Source organism: Phaseolus vulgaris, chromosome 5 (genome assembly GCF_000499845.2).
Source record: "Phaseolus vulgaris cultivar G19833 chromosome 5, P. vulgaris v2.0, whole genome shotgun sequence".
In the NCBI taxonomy this organism is placed as follows: domain Eukaryota; kingdom Viridiplantae; phylum Streptophyta; class Magnoliopsida; order Fabales; family Fabaceae; genus Phaseolus; species Phaseolus vulgaris.
The window spans coordinates 35,081,746-35,102,242 of NC_023755.2; the positions used below are offsets into that span (position 1 = coordinate 35,081,746).

A 20,497-nucleotide genomic window follows, 5' to 3' on the forward strand; every position below is an offset into this window, starting at 1 on the left:
TCAACATAATGATTTTTTTATTCAACTTCAAACCCTCTAAATCCTAAAACTCTAAAATATCAATAAATTTCTAAGGTAATTTTAAACAAATTTACATTTTTAAAACTTGTTTTCTATCTTTATAAACATTTTTGTTAAGTTTCCAATCCATTGTCTCAAATTAATAATTAATTATGCTAAACAAAATTGGTTTTAATAAGTTTTGCAAATATTTAATTACTTTAAAAAATAATCGACTGTGCAATTCGAAAAATTACAGTTTCATAAATAATCAGCTGTATTTTATAATAATTGAATATACTAACTCAAAATATGTTTTCTAGATTACACGAATAACATAATAATAAATTCTATTTAATTATAATTGATTATTTTTTCAATATCATAAATCAAAATTAAGTGTTATAGATTTTTTATTATAATTCTTTGTATCTTATACACCAGTTGATGTAATTACATGGTATTTGAGTGTCTGTTTCTTCTTGAATGGTGTTCAAAAAAAATTATAATTTTTTTTTATTAATTGCATAAAAAATTTGATAACTAAATAGTTTTAAAAATAATGAAAAAATCAGCTAGGATTGTTTAAATTAAATTAGATAATTTTTTGTTAAATCTAACTAGTGTAAAGTTTATATACATCTTTCTTTTCATCTTTACTGTTGTCATTAAGTATCTTTACCATTTTCATCAATTTTTTAATATAAAAAATTTAAATAATAAATTTTTTATTTAACCAATTCATGAATATGATTTTAGCCATCCCTTTTTAACACAATAATTTAAATTTTTAGAATGAACCTTAATTAACTATGTTTAATAATTTAAATTTTTAGAATGAACCTTAATTAACTATGTTTAACTTTTAAAAGGTTTAAAAAAATGAAATAAAAAATCTACATATATACTATGAATTAAAATTCCTATCTTAGAACTCTCAATTACAAATTTTCCACACTCTCGTCTCTCCTTCACATACATCTCACGGCAATAATCGAAAAGCTCCTTCGATCATCTCAATTTAAATTTCTCATAAATTAAAATTAATTAAATGCATTAATATTTTAGAAAATACTAATTTAACATCTCTATAAATTGAAGCACTTAGCGTTCGTTAAAGAATAATTTGATTTATTTTACCTTCTTAAGTCATTTTAATTTCTTCTTTTAAAAGTTAATTCAAATTCACTATTTTTTTATCATCGTTTCAAATCCAAAGCCTGCTATTTACAATCTTCTGATCATCTAAGATCCTAAAATCATTGTATAAGTTCTCTCGCTCACGAGGTCTTGCCTATGAATAAAAAAAACAGAGCACTTTCTGCAATCAAAATAAAGTATCATAGCAAGCAAACCATCTGGAACTTAAACTTGTTAACATATTTCCTTTCTCCTGAAGTGAAGATATAGTTGAATGAAGCAGTATCTAAACTGTTCTGGTGTTAGTGGCACCATCAAGTAAGCATATGCCAAGATCATCCAAGTTGGGGCAACTTTGGATGCTCAACCCCTTCTCATTAGCCAAATGTAATAGGCATATAAAACACAGATGTGGAGATATGTCACTAATAGTTGCAGCAGCATTGCATTTACTTGGAAAGTTTGTCAATATATGCCTGAAAGATACCATTTCTTTCTGACCCTTTAACAAACCAATGGAGGAATTAAAACTTATCAGTCAACTTAAAAGAACAGGTAAAAAAAGCATTTAATCATCTATGCACATAGAACAGTAAAGCAAAACCATTCAGCATTAACAATGTAAGACTAGCGGAGAAGAAATTTGTCACAACAATGCATGAAGAAAACATACGTATCAAGCATTTTATTTAGTGAGGTAATGATATTGAAAGTTTATAACTAGAATAGGGACATGCAGTTTCAAGCAGATCCTTTTAACAAACGATGAAACCTTAGCATACCTGAAACGGAAGTTGAATAGATTCTTGAATATGGTCCCAGAGTGTTATTTTCAGAGCCTGCACATTGACTTGTTTGGATGTTTTGTCATACTGGACTTCAATTTTATTGATCTGTCATTTGGAAATAAATAATCATACGAATGCTCTAAGGTGGAATAATTTTTGAAAAATCGTTTGTTGAAATTAGAATCAATGAACAAGAATACAAGATCTCATGAAAGATATGATCCTTTCATCTGCATATATGAATTATGATACAATCATATATCCAGAGCAACGATGTAAATTATTCAATAAAAACTGTGAACCCACTTGACGAGGCCGAGAAATAAGTGTGCTAGAGTCACCCATGTCATTATATACATCAGTAACATCATCACAAACACTTCCATCATCCCAGGAAGGGAATGATTCGTTATTATAGCATTGTTCTTCTGAGACATCTGCAAATACATTTGAGTTTTAAACGCAATCAATCACAAATGAAAATGCTCTAAAATGTCTTTTGTATTGACAGCAAAGATATATAGAGAATTATTGATATCACAATAGTATATTTTACCTGGTACCATTCTCGCTCTCCTCCCAATACACTGCAGAAAAAATAGCAAGCATTGGAGAAACAATAATCATTTCTATGGACAGAGATATTTAAAACTATTTTTATATACGTTAATAAAACACCTTTACATAAGGCAAAAGAAATAACTTGACAAGATCCTCTGGTTCGTAGTGCCAGTCCTCTGGAAGTTTTGAAACGCAAGGTGATATATTTTCTGGGAGCAGTAATGATTTGGGATTCTTGGGAGGAGAAAAAATATCAGGTATTATTTTATCCAGAAAACTTGTGAATTCTAAATCAACTTTGACCTGTCTCTTTGTCCTTGGCTGCCTGGTTTTCTGGATCATCAACTCATCCTCGGAAGTACAATAAGTAGAATGAACCTTTGACTTTGAGCCTAGAAATGGATCAGAATTTATTAACACACTGAGCTTCCAAATATAGATACAACTAGCCATTACAATCTCTAGCTGCTTCCTATATCCCACCTTGAATTTTTTTATATTTCCAATGATCAGGACCTGCCCATGATTTTTTCTTTGACCTAAAACCCAGACTCAAAAATAAACATCCATCGACATTGTCAAATATGTCATCCATATCAGGGTCTTGGGAATTAAAAGGTTCTTTTTCCTACAATGAGATATGAGGCCCATCAAACACTTGCTATAACAACACAAATTAATCTTTTAAAATATCTGCCAAGATAAGCATTGGTGTTATTGCTGAAGCATTACAAAACCTCATGGTAACTTGGAAAACTAGGGTCTGCGTCACTAAAGCCCCCTTCAGCAGCAAATGTTTGGGTATCGTGTCCATAACTCCAAGAGGAGCAGTTCTCATATTCTTCTTTTCCATTGACAACTTTACAATCAATAGCTGCATCAAACTCTTCAGCTGATTTCTCGCCAGAAGATTGAAAATCAAAAGGCCTTCTATTATTTTCATCAAATTGATTTACTATCATCCGGAGAGTTGGAGAGATTACATCTTTCGTATGCATATTCAGTATCATCTGTTCAACACAGTCTATACAAGAGTAAAGATAACTAAGTCCCTGGTCCATATTGAATGTTTGCATTTGTTATGTTACACCAGTTTTGCTACTCCATTTAAAAGATCAATATACCTCTGGCGAAAGAAAGATCAATTGTATCTGAAATATCATGATCATTTTGACTGATTATGCACTTCGCGGGCACTTCAAGTGAGTCAAAGAGCACCCTACATTTACCATATACGCCAAGATTATTCATCAAAAGGCCTTTGGCTCCACCTTCATCAAATTTTGCTGATGTCTGGTGATAGAGTGGATCCACTGCAAATGCAACTGAAAAACAAATATATTGTCAGCACAACCTCTATCCCACATGACAAACAAGTGACAAATAGAAAGAGATTTGAGATCACCGTCAAACTTCTTTACATTAAGAACCTCAAAAGATGATTCCAATGTTGACAAAAAAGACAACTGCATGGACAAACACCGCTTAGAACTTAGCAAAATGTATGATTTCAATCCAAAGATCTAGATTATTAACCTTTTTGTCAACTTCCTTCCTGCTTGCCTGTCCATTTCCAGCATTAACACTCCCTAAAGTAGCGTCTGAAGACTATGACACTGTGCATTAGAAACTATTAAAGAATAAAAAGGTTAAAATATACCGCGGTCATTCATAGTTCATACATTCTTAAGATACCAAATTTTCAAGTAGAATTAGATAACTCGTGATACAATTAAGGAGAAAAAACAATCCCCATTTCCCCCATTTGCAAAGCAAAGGACAACCTATATCGTCATAAAAGGGCAAAAAATGTTCATTGATAAGAGGGTACTTATAGTAACCTTCCTCGGTATCTTGGCCTGCTCTATTCATTCCAGCAAGGACTTTATATGCATTGGAATGCACCGAATCCACCCTTAAGGAATATATTCTGACTCCAGCTTCAAGAGTACAGCTTGCCTGCCCAAAAAAAAAAAGAAGAGGAACGTAACAGTGATGTATATACAAGCATCTGCTTTTAGTGTCACAGATGTCTCATTGATGGATTTACACTTGCAAACGTGCATGTTCAAAACATACAAATCAAGTAGCAAGCAGAACATACTATTTGAAAATTAGTCTCCACTGGATTCCCTTCTTCAACCCTAATAATATCGGTGAGGTGATCGATCAAATCCAACTCCCACGTGTTTTTCTGATTGATTTTCTGCACAAAACAAAATAAACTTCATCTCAGAACAAAGCCAATAAATAATAAGGAAAACCAAACAACAGAAAGAGTAGTATGCGATGACGATTTTGATGATTACATTTTCGGAAGCGAGCTTTATGCAGTTGTGGAACAACTCGAGAATCTGGTGCTTGTTGAGACAGGGAATAGACTTGGGAGGGTGCGAGTGGAAGTTGACGGCAAGGGACTTGTGGTGGCGGATGGCGGCGGCGCGGGCTGCACGAGCCTGGGCTCGTTCGAGCTGGTCGTCGTTGGAGCCCACGAAGAAGGCACTCGTGGGAGACTGCATACGAGCGGACATGGGAACCCTCGTTTTGTGGACCATCGTTGGACTTGAGATTAAGGCTTCCGCCATTGAAATGTAGGATTCGTGCAACTGTTTCGTAACAGAAAATAAACTGTCTATTTTCCCTCCATTTACTGCACTTCGAATTCTTAGGGAAATCAAACACTTGCTCACAAAGGAAACCGGTAATCAAAATAGTTTTTCACTATTAAAATCATTATTAGTTAGTGTTTCTGAAGGTAATTTTTTAATTAAATTTATTTATTTGAATTGTTTTCTTTTCTTTCTATTACTAATGTCAAGTGCAATCCCTTTTTATTTTATTTTTATTTGTTATTTTGAAAGATAATGATTGGGTTATTTTTCTATTTAGGAAAATTCTTTCTTCACAGTTTTTTTACACGGTTTGAACTGAATTCATGAAAGTATAGTTTCTCGAGTTACTACAGCCATAATAACTAGCATGAAGAACTTCTATTATTGTGATTATTGTGAAGGTAAGTTTAATTTTTTTTCTCATTGAATCTTCCTCACACTATTTCTAGACCCTGCTTCTTCTTTTATCGTGTGTTGCATTGATATTAGATTATACAATTCAATTTTCTTTTTATTTTAACATTCTGATTGGACAATTCATTATATAAAATCGGATAAAGATATACATTCTATAAATACGGACGCAATGTATATTAGATTATACAATCCAATTTGTAATATAAATTAAATATACATACAGGATATAACAATCCAGAAGTTAAAACTAAATCTATGATTACCTACCAATTGTAGAATTAAATATATAAATTAAATTCATAAATGATATTGTACAATTCATTTTAGCTTCGAATTGTTTAATTTAGTATGTATATTTTTAAATTGGAGAAATTTAGGATTCTTTAATCCAGTACACAAATGAGTACATTTAAAATTTTGAAATTATATAAAATGCTAAAAAACCAATGGAGGTGCAGCGAGAATTTACCTTGAATTTACATAGTTAAAATTCGATCATCTAAGTCTACTACATTACATCTTCTATAAATAATCTATAAATAATGACCAATTTAATTAAGCTAACTTATTAGTGAATTTTAAAAAAAATGGTATAGAGGTGATTAAATGAGTCATTTCACTTAATTTGGTTTTTTAATTTTTTTTTACTTCAACTTATTTTTTCTAATTAAATGAGTGGCTCGCTTAATTTGATTTTGTAAATTTTTTTACTTCAACCTATTTTTTATTTTTTCCAATATAAAAACTGAAACCAAATGTCAAATGGCCGAAATAAATGTGAGAAAAAAATATCATCATATTATTGTGAATATTAATAACCACATGACATATTAATATCCAAAAAGAATCAATACCTATAAATGATAATTATAAATCACGTTAACGTACCTACCAAACACAAATACTAAATCATAATTATAAATAAAATCTAAATAATATAAAAAAAGGAATCCAACATATTCAATTTAAAACTTAAACACTAAATAACTAAATACAATTCAAAATTATCTTAAACTCAAAATATAATCCAAACTTATAAAAATATAAATTACTATCCAACATTCATTAGTGTTTCCTGCCCTTGTCTAACATTAGAGTTAGAGTATTGAACAAAGAAGTTCAAAACGTATTTTTCTCTTAAATCGCTGTATAAGATAAAAAAAAATGTTAACTAATAATAATATAATATTAAGTAATAAATTGTATAAAAAAATAAAAAATAAAATAAAATTAATGGAGATAAGTAAGCGTCCCTTATACTAATTTGTTTGTATACTTAAAATACAATGTATTAAAAACTTATAAAAGAGTATATATAAGATAGGGAAGTCATTCACGAAATAAAAATACTTGACAATGACTATTTTTAACAAGAAAAAAAATATTTTCACATTTAAACAATCACTTCATAATCTGCTTTTTAAAAATAATATAATAATTAAATAACACTATTTTATAATTATAAAGAAATACAGAAAAATGGTAAAATAAATAGTTGTATAAATTTATTGTGGTATAAAATCTCATAGCTCTTTTTACAAGGATTTATTAAGTAAATGAAGATTGTTCAACATCATTGATGTCTTGAAGTTGATATTTAAATAGTTAAAATTAGGTTTAATACCATTTTTTTTAATATAACTAGTAAAAAATCAATTCAGTTTTTAATTTTTATTTTCTTTGTCTTAATTTTTTTAAAATTTTAATTTGTTCTTTTCTATTTTATTGTTCTTGATGTTGTTAAGTATGTGTTGATTGAGTAGATAGAGTTGAATAGATTAGTGGTATGAGAATTACTTTTTTTTATGTACCTAATGAAGTCATTTTTTTCTCTTTAGATTATTTTTCTTTTCTCTTTTGGTTCATCAATGTTTTAATACTACTCGTAGTTGTAATGGATGAGGATTGTAAAATCAGTGTAATTATTCTTATGGTTGTGGGAGTAGAAGTTCTTACGTTGCAACCAATTGTTATTGTGGAGAGCTTTTAGTATTGAAAAGAGTTATAACTCTTAAGAATGTTGAGAAACAACTTTGGAATTGTCCTTCCCAACTACAAGATTATAGTTATGGATTTTTTTTATTAAACCTATATTTATTTTGTACAACTACTTGATTTGTTTAGTTTTATGGTTTTGTTCAAAAATATAGTGACGATAGAGATGTGTTAGGGTGTAAAGATACATCCAAATTTTGTTAGAAATACATCTAGATAATACATACATGTTAATTACAATTGTACTTCAAAATAAATTTAGATGTTAATTACAATTGTACTTCAAAATGCATTAAGATAATTAGTTCCTATGAATAACATACTTGTAGTTCAAAATACATCGAGATAATTAATTCCTCTAACTAACATAGATATACTTCAAAATACATGTTAAAACCACAAAAAATACTACGCAATCATAACTTCCAAATAGCACCCTTCCTATTCTATAATTTTAGCCTGGTGTTAGGTCTGACATATGTTGATAGGTGACCTTAGTCCCTTAATTATGTGTCAAAATTTTCAGTCTAAACAGATGTTAATATACATTCACACAACAATCTAATGTATATTTTTACTTGTATGAGAGGAATACTTTTCCAATATTCCAATTGATTTAAATATTTAAGTCTATTAGATATTTTTAATTGAAAAACTTGTTTTTTTACTTTCAAATTACAAATGATAGAACAAGTATAATACAACTACATAAAGCTTTTCAAGTTAAATCCCATTGCCCATATGTTTAGAGAAATAAAGCTTAAGTTTTCAAAGAATATCTATTAAGTGAAAATTAGAAGCTATCCATATATGGATATGATTTTTAGTTTAAATGTGATTTTGAAACGAATATAACATATATCCAAAAACTAGACATACCCTAAATTCTAGTTATTAAAATTATAATAGTAATTTGAACTCAAAAAGTTAGATTTTGATAAAATTATAATTAAAATCTTTATATTAGAATTCTTTTTTTTTTTTAAATGTGAGAAGAGACAGTATTCCAATAATCTTATTGATATATGAGATCAACCAATGACATAAGCACACTGGTATAAATAAAATTGAAAATCCAAATAATCATTTAATAAGTTCTACCGCGTCAAGTTGATTTAACACATGTTCCCCCATCCAAATAATAACTAATAAAATACACTCTACCTAATGTTAGAGTATACTTATCAATTAATGTCATATCTTTTATTGTCTTCATTAATAGTAGGATTACTTTTCACGTAAGATTCCAAAAATACATTTAACTATTACAATACAAATCCTACATGTTTATATATAAGTTTAGAATTTTTCAAAACATTCCTAATATATGATTATGAATAAAAATATAAATATTAACAATATAAAATCCAAAACAACATTCTAAAGTCTTCTAGAACCTCGTGTACAAGTACAATCATCGCAATTTACAATACAACAAGAAAAGAAAGGGTAAGCTAGTGAAAATAAAGTTTTATAATATACACAATTAAATCAAAAGAGAAAACCAAATTACATGATCAATTATTCAATCTTTTTCAAATCCCAACATAAAACAATCACATAGATCACACATGAATCTACATATCCAGGATATTCAACTAACAGAATAACAACTGACGCCTTCCAGAAGACTCGTATTAAGTAAGTCCTACCATATATTAACACCTGATCCAAAGATTATTAGCGAAACCAAGAGAAAGGATCAGGGTAAGTTCAATACAACCCAAGTCGTGCATCTCATACGTCACGATGTGCATGAACTCTCTCATTAGCTTCTCATTACCTAATATCTTAGTCTGTGTGACTTAGATAATTAATGAAGCTCAAAGATCTTTGTTACCACATAGGCACTAATACTTAATACACAAACAAATATCAGTTCATACATTATCTATGAATTCAATTTCATATCATTTTCATCATACAATATCATTCAAAACACAATCCACAACATTTAAAATCTTATTTAACATAAACAAATAACACTTAAATACTAAACCATCAAAATCTAATATTTTTATAAGTTTAAACAATATATATATATAAACAAACAACACAATATATAAACAAACAACATCCCTGCAAGAGAAATTGAATATCCCCTCCACATTTAGATCTTTTAACCTAGGGTACTATTGAAAGTTAAAGTTAGTTTCCCTTACCTGTAATTTCTTATTCCGAGAAAATTCCTGTTCAGGTAGGAGAACCATTATAAAATCTAAGGACCTAAAACAAGTTACTCAAACATTATCAAATTTTAGTATGTGGTAAAACAAGTTGAGAGGAACATTTTTTCCAATTGTTCCCATCAAGATTGATGACTAAATCATAGAAAAAAACAAAGAATAAGAGATCTTTAGAGTAAAAATGAACTTACTCTGTTTGAAGATCTGATCGGGTAGAAATATAATCTGACTCATCAGCTACTGCAGGATGTGATCAAATTTTGAAATAGATGAGAGAAAAAAAAAACAAAATAACTTTACGGGTGGTTACACTTTATATACAAATAGTCTCAATAACTTATCAACACATTGCATGTCCATGAATACATCTAATGAGCCTGAAAGTTATTTTGCCTCCACTTACACAATATCAATAATGTTGAGGATTTTCTTTGAACATGCCTCTATGACAGGAATATCTTGTGGGGGTAAAGACATGCTCCAATTTCATCAATTTATCCATCAAGTTCGTGATACAATTACAACAATTCTCCATTAAATTTACAAAACTGCAATTGTCAATTGGTTTTTCCAACTTAAGCAAGCTAATGATGAAGTGAATGAGTACTTTTATAACTAAAAGTGTATTAGATACCACCTTAACTCTTTCGGCCTTTATCTCTTCAGGTGTCAAGTCATTCCCTAAATTATTTTCACTTGAATTACCATCATGGACTTTGCTATTTCTGGACAACTCTCACAAAAAGTGTTGTCAACTTGGTATCAGATGAAGCAAGTTTCAATTATTTCATCTCCTGAAAACATCCTTCACTGAGACAACAATATGCGTCACTCCGCGCGCTCGCCTAATTGTTGTAATATTTGTGAAAGAAATCCTTTTAAGGACAAAACATGCTTCTCATATAGTATCAACCAATTTTGGTACTGATAGTTTTAGTTATTTACAGGCCCTCGGTATTATAAAACCAAAAGTATCTTTAATTTATGCATATTAAACTATAAGTATTCTGAGATTTTATTAAATCAAATTTTAATCTTAAACTAGATTGATTACATAATAAATTAAGAAACTGAAATACATTCTCTAACACCATGCCTGTGAAGAAAGAAAACTCCAAATCATAATAAATAAATGTAACTCTCTCCAAAAAAATAAATATAACTCTCTCAAATATGGATATATGAATATGCACATCCAATAAAAACGTATTTTGAAAAAGAAAAAGTGACTCACATACATAAAAAAAATTGTACATGGTTGGACCATAAACCTTAATGAACTAAAAAAAAATGCAATGAAATTAATAAACTAAACAACTAAAACTTCATATATCATTTTAATCCCATAAAACCCTAAACTAAACATTAAGAACCATAATTAAAGATTCACAAGCATCAACTCACCTAAGTCAATAGAAAAACATCCCAATCTAGGAACCAACAACAATGACAAAAGTGCCACCTATGACATAATCAAATTAACAATAAAACGTTACTAACACTACTACTACTACACCATAAACACGGCCAACCAATCAAAATTACACAGTATAATTCAGAAGCTTAACACTCGAAAAACAAAGTTGTCATAATCATGGAGAAACATAAATATCAATCTACTTAAGGATGAAAACTAAAATGCAACCTCGGGTGCCTTTGCAACAGTAGGTAGATTTTAACAAGCCAAAGAATAGCCATTGTGATCTCAAATTGTGTCAAACGATCAATTAAGACAGGACTAACAAATTGATTAATTAATGTGTACAACAGAAATCTGAATGTCCAAAAGTCTGGACGCAGGATCTCCCAGATGAACCATCGACGCACTTTACACACTTGCATACTTGCATCAACAGCCTTTTATATCATTTCCATGATGCTCTCGTTTTTTCATGCACCGACAATTTGACATTGAGGATTAGTATCAGTCACATTACAAGGATCTTAATTTGATTTTCTAATCAAAAATGCAATAATGCATCCCAATATGCCACCAGCAACAACCTGTACCAAAGAAAACAGTAGTCTCTGATTATTTGAAAAATGTAAAAGCACAATCAGCAAAATAGGACCCTCAAAGCTTTCCACAAGTAATGGCTTGTACAATTAGGTATTAGTGGACCAATAATGTTTAGCACCTATCAAACATAAATATGATGGCGATTGGACTATGAAAGGTAAGCTGGCTATATGGGGTTCGGCCAGATATGGCGTATGGTATTGTATAATATCTGCTCATGGACATAAATACTCCAACAACAACAGATATTACTTGCTAATGAACATTGAAGGAAATTGCGGGCCAGGAAACAGAAGAGTAAAGTTGACATCTATCATAACAAGGAAGCACTGGAACAACCTTAAGCATGGGAAAAAGTTCAACGCACCTGAAGTGGAGTATGACCAAGTGAATCACGCAGCGGTCTGACATTAGACAATGGATGTTCAGGAGGTAGTTCGCATACAATTTGATTAAGCAACTGCAGTACGTCACAGAAGCAGCATATAAAATTTACATTATAGATAAACTAATGGCAAAATGTAGAGCAAGACAATAACACTAGCATCATGTAAAAACCTTACTTCTGCTTGCCGACCAGCATGAAGTCTAACTCCTGACGCATCATACATTACCTACAAAAGTTACCCAAAACTTAATCATCCCACTTGACCGTAGTAAAGACCAAGACCCGCAAAGACACTTATATTTCCAAGCTCAGATAAAAATCATCTCTAACAATTTATAATAACAAAAATAAGGAAGCACGGCAAAATGCTCATAAGACTCCCTATCTATTTATTTTAGAGAAAGAATTGTGATGGAAATAACAATCAGCATATTATACAAGAACATGTTACTAACATAAGAACTAATAACATCCTGAGATTAAATCCATCGCATAGTAAATTCCAAACACATACGATGCATTCTTTAATGCTCCACCAATGGAAGCATAACAACAATGAAAGTGGTAAGTAAATCTGCAAGTGGAGTTCTTTTTCAGAACATGTGGAATAATTTGTATTTGGGGCAACACAAGACTCAAAAGGCCGATATTCATACCAAATAAAATCTTTACATGAATGCAATTGTATGTGTTTCTCTTCTACATCCCAATTTCTGTAGGACACAATAAATTTTGTTCCAAATACTGCAACGTATTATGGCTTCTTAAAACATTAAATCATAGTTATTGATTAATTAATAAAACTGAGACTAAACACAAGAAAGCAAAGTACAATATAATAATGTTTAACACAAGAAAGCAAAGTACAATATATATTTCCAGACATGTCAAAACCAAAAAATGAAAAATAATGTTTAACACAAACAAGACAATACAGCATACATACAATACATGCCAAGACCACGGCAACAGCAAAAGCAGATGACCCTGCCCCTTCTTGGAGACCTATAGCAACAACCAGAGCCGACACCGTTGCAGAATGTGACGAAGGCATTCCACCCGAATCAAGCAACCTTTTAGAATCCCATCGCTTTTCCTTATACCTGAGTATCTAACAGAAAAGTTTTGCAAAAATTTGAGCTCATATTTCCAATCTCGTACAGTTCAGCCCAAAGAAAAAATTCAGTTCTAAAGACAAAAAACAACACAGTATAATGCAGCCAAACGTCCAAAAATTTACGAGAGATGGCAGCAAACACGTGCACACAACTTTAATTAGATATGATTCTCATTTCATTTCACGCTAGAAAAACTACCAGCTTAAACACTATTTTCAACTCATGTTCATATGTTTTTTTGTAAGATAAAACTAAATAAACTTCTATCATAAAATAAAATGGATTTATGCATAAATTAAACTCTGTTTTTCCGAAAAGGTTATCTCCCTCAGCTTCTCCAAAAAAACTGATTGAAACTTGTTCATTAAGCTAATTCTAGTACTCGAGAGAGCTTATTACATCTTCTCTAATAAGTACTTACAGAAAAAAAATTCATCCAAACAGTGGTTCAGAATCCAATCCCAACAATACAAAATAAAATATTCGATTTCTCAGAGAAGAAAAAAAATGCCAAGAAAAGCATATATATATGCACACAGAATTAGATTTCTCCACAGATTGATTCATCCCCAAGATTCCAGTATCCAGAGCACAGAGCAAAAGTACGGACCGTACATTAATTCCAAACCCTAAAACTCAAATCTCAACAAATCCTTAAACAAATACATAACACGAAACACGAATTATCGACGAAAACACAAATATTAGCAACACAGGCGTCCAAAGAGCCAGTAACACGCCGGATCCTAAAAACACACACAGCCAAGCGCGCTTTTCTTATCGTATCGCTCTGATCTAACGGACGAGGAAAAGAACAGCGATGAAGCAGATAATTGAGTTTGAACTAACGGCGCGAGAGATAAAGAGAGAAAAAACGTTACGCGGTGGTGGAAGTGTAAGAAACGGAGGGACGCACCAGGTGGTGAAGATCTTGAGGAACTGTGCGAGGGCGAAGGAGAGGAAGGCGGATATGAGAGGAAGATTGGAAGGGAGGGAGGAAGAGGCGGAGGAGGTGGTTGATGCTTGCGTGTTGGCCGCGACATCCGCCATGGTCATCACTTCGTCCATGTACCAAACTCAACAACACCTTCACTTAACTAACGTAACGTTTACCCTCACCCGCACTCCACCTCCCCCTCGCGCGTCTCTGCTGTTTCCTCCCTCACTCAATACAGACAACAAGCCTTTTGAAATTATTATTCTACCTTTTTATATGTCCCACTGCAACTCATTCTATGTCACATTAACAAAATAATTAAATCAAATTGCACATTTTTTATATTCTATGAAAACATTTTTAATTTAATTAGCTTTCCAAGAAAATTTATATGATTTCAAGAGTAATGTGTTACATTCACATACGAAAATTATTATTGTTAAAACTGTAATGTTTAGCGTGACCCTTGATTCTCACTTTTTACTTCCAAAGTCAAAATTCTCACATGCTGAATTTTTAATGAAAAATTATCATTTCATATCCACTTTTGTTTTCTTACATCTACTTTACAATTTTTTTAATAATAAAATATTATATTTAATTAATATAAAAAAACAATTTAAAATAAAATAATAATATTTATTGTTATCAAATGATAGTATAAAATATAATAGGCGTAGTATCATGGTTCATTTTTAATATATATTCTCTTTCTTACTTCAGCTTACACGAAAATATTTTATTTCCAAAGTCTCCAACTAATATTGAATATAAAATATTGAATAATTACTTCACTTGCTTCATTAATCAAGACCATTTCAACCATAATATTGAATACATTTTTTTTATATCCTTAACAAGATATCCAAAACTAAATTAAACAAGTATATCCGTAGTATTTGTTTGCATGTTCTTGAAGTTCATATGCTAATAGTTCCTTTTACACATGTAATGTATAACTCGATATAAAACTAGGTATATCTCTTTTTTTACTTTTATACCTTTCTTAACCTCTGTAAAACATTACCCATTTTTTTTATGCAAACACTTTTGCATAAAATGAAAATAATTCTTTGCAATTTTGGTTTCTTCATTTAATATATGCTTAGAACTTTATTTCGTAAAATTCTAGTGACTCATAAATTTTATACGTTTCTAGTTAGCTAAATTTTGGATTAAGATCACATGAAATATAAAATGTTGAATTAAATATTATACATGAATGTAGTTGAAGTTAATTGAGAACGGCAAAAACGGCTTAAGCAATCAAGTTAAATCAAATGACCTGTTGAGTATGATTTAAATGTAACAAAAATATATACATATATATTAAACACACAATTTTGAAACATTCTTTTTTGGAACAGGTAGTGGCTTTTAAAGAAGTAAAACAGTGGTTTTGAATTCTCCATTTTCTGATTCAGTCTTTTGACAAGTGAAGGATGAACTAATACAAATTAGATTCAAGGAAAATAAGGTCCTTCTCTAGCAATAGAAAAAAAAGCATCGTTTCAAGAATTCTGCATGGCTTGAAGTTATCATAGCTTTCTTCAAGCCTCACCATGATACATTAGATCGGCAATATGAGGAAAACAAAATTGACAGAACCTACACCTATAAGTTAAACTAAGAAAAATTCGGGTATAAAACCCATTGAAGAGTTGCTTTTTGTTCATTCTCAAGCTTCCTGTAGCATTAAATCCAGCCAGCAAAAAGACCAAGCATGCAGGTACTGTAACAGGATTTCATACTTCTCAGTGTCCATATTGTTGGTATAGCAAGGTTTACCATTTTTGGTTTGACTGCATCAAATTCTTGGTGCTGCATTGAGAATCACAAGTATGTCAGTTTGAGTGCCAGATATATATATATATATATATATATATATATATAATCAGTACAGTATTGCTAATTGCCCATAGAATTAATAATTCGTTTCCATTCTACCTAAATGATGAATTGATGACATTTCATCATCAACAATTAAAAGTTACATTTATTTGAGAGGGTCAACGAAATGAACTAAATTACGGTGCAAAAGGCAAAAAATGTATGCTTTACTATAAATTTAACTTTAATCTCAGCTGAAACTTAGCTTTAGTACATATGTGAGAAAAATAAGCTCTGGAAATTTCTTCTATGATTATAGTGGATCAAAAGTACCAGGGTAATTGACAATACAAAATACCACTGTTATTATCTATTTGTACGTGAATAAAAGTTGTATCTCCATGCAGGTGGCAATTTCGTGCTCATGAATAAACATCATAAATATAGAACAGCTTGGGAATTGATGAACCAAAGTCAATGAAGTTTAATTTATCTAGTTTATCAATAAAGTTGGGTATCTAAGTTCAAATTCGTCCTTAAACATTATAAATTTCAGCAAAGAGTATTTACCGCCACCCATTGTTGCTTCTGGCAACCGCTCAATTGAGTATCTGTGTTTGGTGATGTACATTATTGGAACACCAGGAATCTGTAATACGAAAATTCAGTTCATGGGTGATCACCAGAATCTAATATAAAACAACGAAGATGAAAACTGAATAATGACTTTACCTTCCGAATTCTCCTCTTCAAATCCCGATCACATGTTGCAACAATGTAGCACTTGTGCTGTTTCCAAGAAAATAGTTTGCATAAATAAAGGGGAACACGGAAATAAGCAGCAAATGTGGGTGTTATCATTACTTTTCTTTGAAATCCTTTTAATAAAATGATTCACTTAAAATGAATATTATATGAATATATGTTGCAAAACCAAAGAATTTGGAGATGAATTCCATTAACATAAAGAATGAAGAGATTAATCCTCAGTGATACCTATTTCTTGGCTATGAATTCAAAATTGACATAAAAACTTGCTACAATTTTTTATAGTTCCAAATTACAACATGGGAGGGGACATTTGTATTCAAAAGTTCTATTCAATTAACATCTCAAGAGTAGCAGTAGTCATTTGTTTACTGATGTAGATGTCCACAAACTGTTAAGAGATTTAAAAATCACAGTCCCACATAATAGGATATCAGTAACACAACAACTTTACAAGGGTTCAGAAATCAACCAAATTTACCATCCTCTTATGAAGGCTCTTGCCTTCATTAGAGTCTTCATTATAGAACAAAAGATGAATGAAAATTTGTACACGGGTTTAGAAATCAACCAAATTTACCATCCTCTTGTGTTGGGCCTTGTCTTCATTATAGAAGAAGAGATGAATGAAAATTTGTTTTCCCATTCCTCAGGATCATAATACAGGAAAAAATAACAGTAAATAGACTATTTCTCATCCAGCTTGGAAAATCATTAATCTTAATAATCAAATTGCTACCAGATGCTTCTGATAGTTTAGCTCATAAAAGTATATCACACCTGAGTAACTCTCTCAACAAGGCAGTCGTCAGCATATGTCCCTTTATGAGTGCATAGTATTCTCTGAAAACGAGGATCCTTGGCAATCCTGTTATGCATTAAAGGGATAAATAAATACAATCAGAAGTTAAAACAGGAATAATATAATTCCTTTTCTTTACTAGATTGAGTGACAACTTATATGAGAAATATGACAGAGGCTTGACCTTTCTTAAATTTGTTTGAAAATAAATGTTTTTCCCTTTGTGATTTAAACAATTTGTACTCGAGCTTGAAGAGAATGTGATAATGGATGAAAATTATAAGTGGGATATTTGAATGTTATACAAACAATTTGATTTTTATGCAACCTAAAACTTAATTAACAAAAGCATGTAGTGAAAAAGAAAACTTACAGAAAGCATGGACAAGCTTAGCAAGTAAATATAAATTTGACTTTATATAGGTACCTCACTCAAAGGAGGAGCCAACCCATGCATTGGGTTGGCCCTCGTACAAGTACATATCAAATGTAAGAATATAAATCTATAATAATCAAGACATAACATCCACCTTAGAGCTACGCGATATTTTTGGCCTAGCTTCTCAAGTTCTGCCATCACACAGTCAGTGATACAAGGAGTACCTGAAAATCCAAAATACCAATAGAACAAAGGTAATAATCATAAATATGGGATGTTTGATTCACATATACAATGCAACATTATAAAGATGAGCTTCTGGCAAAGAATATTACAACAAAATATGTAAAATTCATAGTAACCTAGGCAGTCAGCTAAACTAAAAATTAAATAGATAAATTAAGACAAAGTTATCATCTCCTTCAAACTCACATTTAGCATATAAGCAGTCCATCATCCCTTTCTCCAGATCCAACTACATAAAGAAAGCCAAAAAATTGTATGAGAAAGAGACAAAAACTACAAAAATCCATCACAACTGAAATACTTTTATAATGTAATGGTGTTAACGTTAGATACTGAGCATCATATTCAATAACGCATGTCATCTACATATAGTTGCAAACATATCACATACTACAAATTTGAACTGAGTCTTCCATGGAAAGTTGACTATGTATAACCAGAATTGTCATTTTTTTATTTGAAAGACATAAACAAAAAGATATAAAATTAAGCAAAACAAAGCACACTCACTTTATTCTGTATTGAGAAATTGATGAAGTTGGTATCCACTAAAACCCGGTAAGGAGGTCCCAGGGCAGTATTGTATTGAAAGAAAAGTGCCGAAGAATGACTTGGACTAGATAATACAAATTCAAACCACAAATTAAACCAACAGAGAAAGGGATAGAGCAATAAATTCAGGACCAATTAAAAGGGGGCAAAGAGTGAGAATAGAAGCTTACATGTTTCTGGGTAACTTTTCCTTCACAAGATCCTTCTTTTCTGGATTCAAAACCTCTTCTTTGTAGCTGAATTTGACAGGATTTCAAGCAATAAAAATAGTGCAACAACAAGCACGATAAGGAAGAGAAAGAAAAACCTCACCTTTTTATTGCTTTGGAAGTGACAACCTTCTTCCTAACAGCAAACTTTGGCCCCTTCTTAGCTTTACCCATTATGAGTGCAGAGAAAGGGCTAGATTATGCAAAACCCTGGGCAGAACCATAAATCAATATCAGATATGTACGTTAAACCCACAAATATCAAACCCCCAATTATTCCTTTTTTATTAAATTCTACTAAAACTGAATTTAAATATCAATATCGAGTCTATCGCAAATACAGGGAAAACAATAAGGCAGAGTTAGTTTCAAGGTATTCCAACGAAATTGAATGAATCCACTTCAGAAAGCGGTATTCACAATAAGGATTTTGATGAATCCATGTGCAGTACTGAAATCGAAATCGAAAGAATCTAACTACAAGCAAGAATGACCTAGTTCGGTAAGAAGGAGATGTTTCTAGTTAATGGGTAGGCATCCAATAGAGCAGAGAGGAGAGTACCTGCAGACGTGAGAAAGAAGCGGCGGCGCGTGAGAGACTGAGAGCGCACAGGTTAGCCGTCGAGGGTTCGAATAGAATGGCGGCACAAGGGTCTTGTGGAAGAAGGAAAATTGTTCAGGAAAATAATATGAATAGATTAATAGATTAATGAAAAGGTTTATTACATCAATGAAAATAAATATTAATATTTTTATATTTTTTTATTGAAATATATACCAGTTTTAGCTTTATTTTATAAAAACATTGTGGTGGAACAACAATTGTTTTTTTTTTATGATTGTATAACATAAAATTATCATTTTCAGTCACACGTGATTTTTTTTACAAAATACACATCTGTTGCTTAAATGAATAAAAAAATATTTGAATGAAAGTAAAGTTAATATTAATACAAGATATTGATTTTTCATAAAATAATACAATATAATAACTTACTATACTTAATCATTATTATTTAAAATATATTAATATCCAGATCAGATAATAATATATATGTATCATAAAAAATCATCTAAATCATTCAAGTCATTCAATCAAACCAAACAATTATTAAAGGCAAAAAGATTCATTTATGACTCAATGAATCTTTATCAATATCCAGATTAGCATATATGGGTAAAAGCTAAATTTTATTGGCCTATTTATCTTTGATATTGTTACTCAAATAACAATGAAATTAAAAAATAATTTCATACATAGGATATGTTTCAATGATTTGATGAAAAAATAATGTTTTTATCATTTCCAAACTACATGATGATTCTCAATATATTAACAAGAATTCATCACTTAAGAATCTCATGCAAATCCACAATTATTTTAAATAAACAGTATAAAAAATATTTTAAATGAGTAGTATAATATATTTGAGACATGAATAATAACATATTCTATATAAGGGTTGACAAGACGAAAAAAAAACATTTCATTATCAATGGATAATATTGAGTAAACAAAATTTCACATAAATTTAACACTATTTACTTT

General features: G+C 30.6%; 3 protein-coding genes across 4 annotated transcripts; all 3 read right to left on the reverse strand.

Annotated features, from left to right (window-relative positions):
- Positions 1-1,226: 1,226 nt before the first annotated feature.
- Positions 1,227-5,169, reverse strand: LOC137835569 (condensin complex subunit 2-like). Of its 2 annotated transcripts, none has more exons than XM_068644133.1 (13): positions 4,799-5,169; positions 4,594-4,695; positions 4,331-4,448; positions 4,026-4,090; positions 3,895-3,955; positions 3,614-3,814; positions 3,227-3,513; positions 2,973-3,117; positions 2,793-2,881; positions 2,485-2,515; positions 2,235-2,365; positions 1,923-2,033; positions 1,227-1,642 (listed from the first exon to the last, which is right to left on the reverse strand). In XM_068644133.1, exons 1-13 carry the CDS (start codon positions 5,072-5,074, stop codon positions 1,427-1,429), a joined length of 1,833 nt encoding a protein of 610 aa, XP_068500234.1. In that variant the 5' UTR covers positions 5,075-5,169; the 3' UTR covers positions 1,227-1,426. The 2 variants fall into 2 exon arrangements, with proteins under 2 accessions (XP_068500234.1, XP_068500233.1); XM_068644132.1 differs by having other exon boundaries at positions 2,607-2,881.
- A 6,093-nt stretch (positions 5,170-11,262) lies between these two features.
- On the reverse strand, positions 11,263-14,460 carry LOC137835570 (uncharacterized). Its single transcript, XM_068644134.1, has 5 exons — positions 14,142-14,460; positions 13,054-13,210; positions 12,283-12,333; positions 12,087-12,179; positions 11,263-11,703 (listed from the first exon to the last, which is right to left on the reverse strand). The coding sequence occupies exons 1-5, from the start codon at positions 14,291-14,293 to the stop codon at positions 11,644-11,646; spliced, it is 513 nt and encodes a 170-aa protein (XP_068500235.1). The 5' UTR covers positions 14,294-14,460; the 3' UTR covers positions 11,263-11,643.
- A 1,073-nt stretch (positions 14,461-15,533) lies between these two features.
- On the reverse strand, positions 15,534-19,656 carry LOC137835571 (uncharacterized). The gene is made up of 10 exons (XM_068644136.1): positions 19,511-19,656; positions 19,052-19,158; positions 18,910-18,975; positions 18,698-18,803; positions 18,374-18,416; positions 18,093-18,165; positions 17,541-17,628; positions 16,725-16,781; positions 16,563-16,641; positions 15,534-15,983 (listed from the first exon to the last, which is right to left on the reverse strand). The coding sequence occupies exons 2-10, from the start codon at positions 19,120-19,122 to the stop codon at positions 15,970-15,972; spliced, it is 597 nt and encodes a 198-aa protein (XP_068500237.1). The 5' UTR covers positions 19,123-19,158; positions 19,511-19,656; the 3' UTR covers positions 15,534-15,969.
- Between the last annotated feature and the right edge of the window lie 841 nt (positions 19,657-20,497).

Bases quoted from the DNA above. Each gene is read 5' to 3' on its own strand.
- LOC137835569 (XM_068644132.1), bottom strand. From the start codon at position 5,074: ATGGCGGAAGCCTTAATCTCAAGTCCAACGATGGTCCACAAAACGAGG. The intron at 3,514-3,613 runs GTATATTGATCT...ACTCTTGTATAG, and splicing joins TGATCTTTCTTTCGCCAGAG to ACTGTGTTGAACAGATGATA. The intron at 2,882-2,972 runs GTGGGATATAGG...ATCCATTTCTAG, and splicing joins GAAATATAAAAAAATTCAAG to GCTCAAAGTCAAAGGTTCAT.
- LOC137835570 (XM_068644134.1), bottom strand. From the start codon at position 14,293: ATGGACGAAGTGATGACCATGGCGGATGTCGCGGCCAACACGCAAGCA. The intron at 13,211-14,141 runs GTGCGTCCCTCC...TTAGATACTCAG, and splicing joins CTCAAGATCTTCACCACCTG to GTATAAGGAAAAGCGATGGG. The intron at 12,334-13,053 runs GTATGTATGCTG...TAACTTTTGTAG, and splicing joins CCGTGGTCTTGGCATGTATT to GTAATGTATGATGCGTCAGG.
- LOC137835571 (XM_068644136.1), bottom strand. From the start codon at position 19,122: ATGGGTAAAGCTAAGAAGGGGCCAAAGTTTGCTGTTAGGAAGAAGGTT. The intron at 18,804-18,909 runs GTAAGCTTCTAT...TGTATTATCTAG, and splicing joins GAAAAGTTACCCAGAAACAT to TCCAAGTCATTCTTCGGCAC. The intron at 16,782-17,540 runs GTGTGATATACT...TCTTGGAAACAG, and splicing joins TTGTTGAGAGAGTTACTCAG to CACAAGTGCTACATTGTTGC.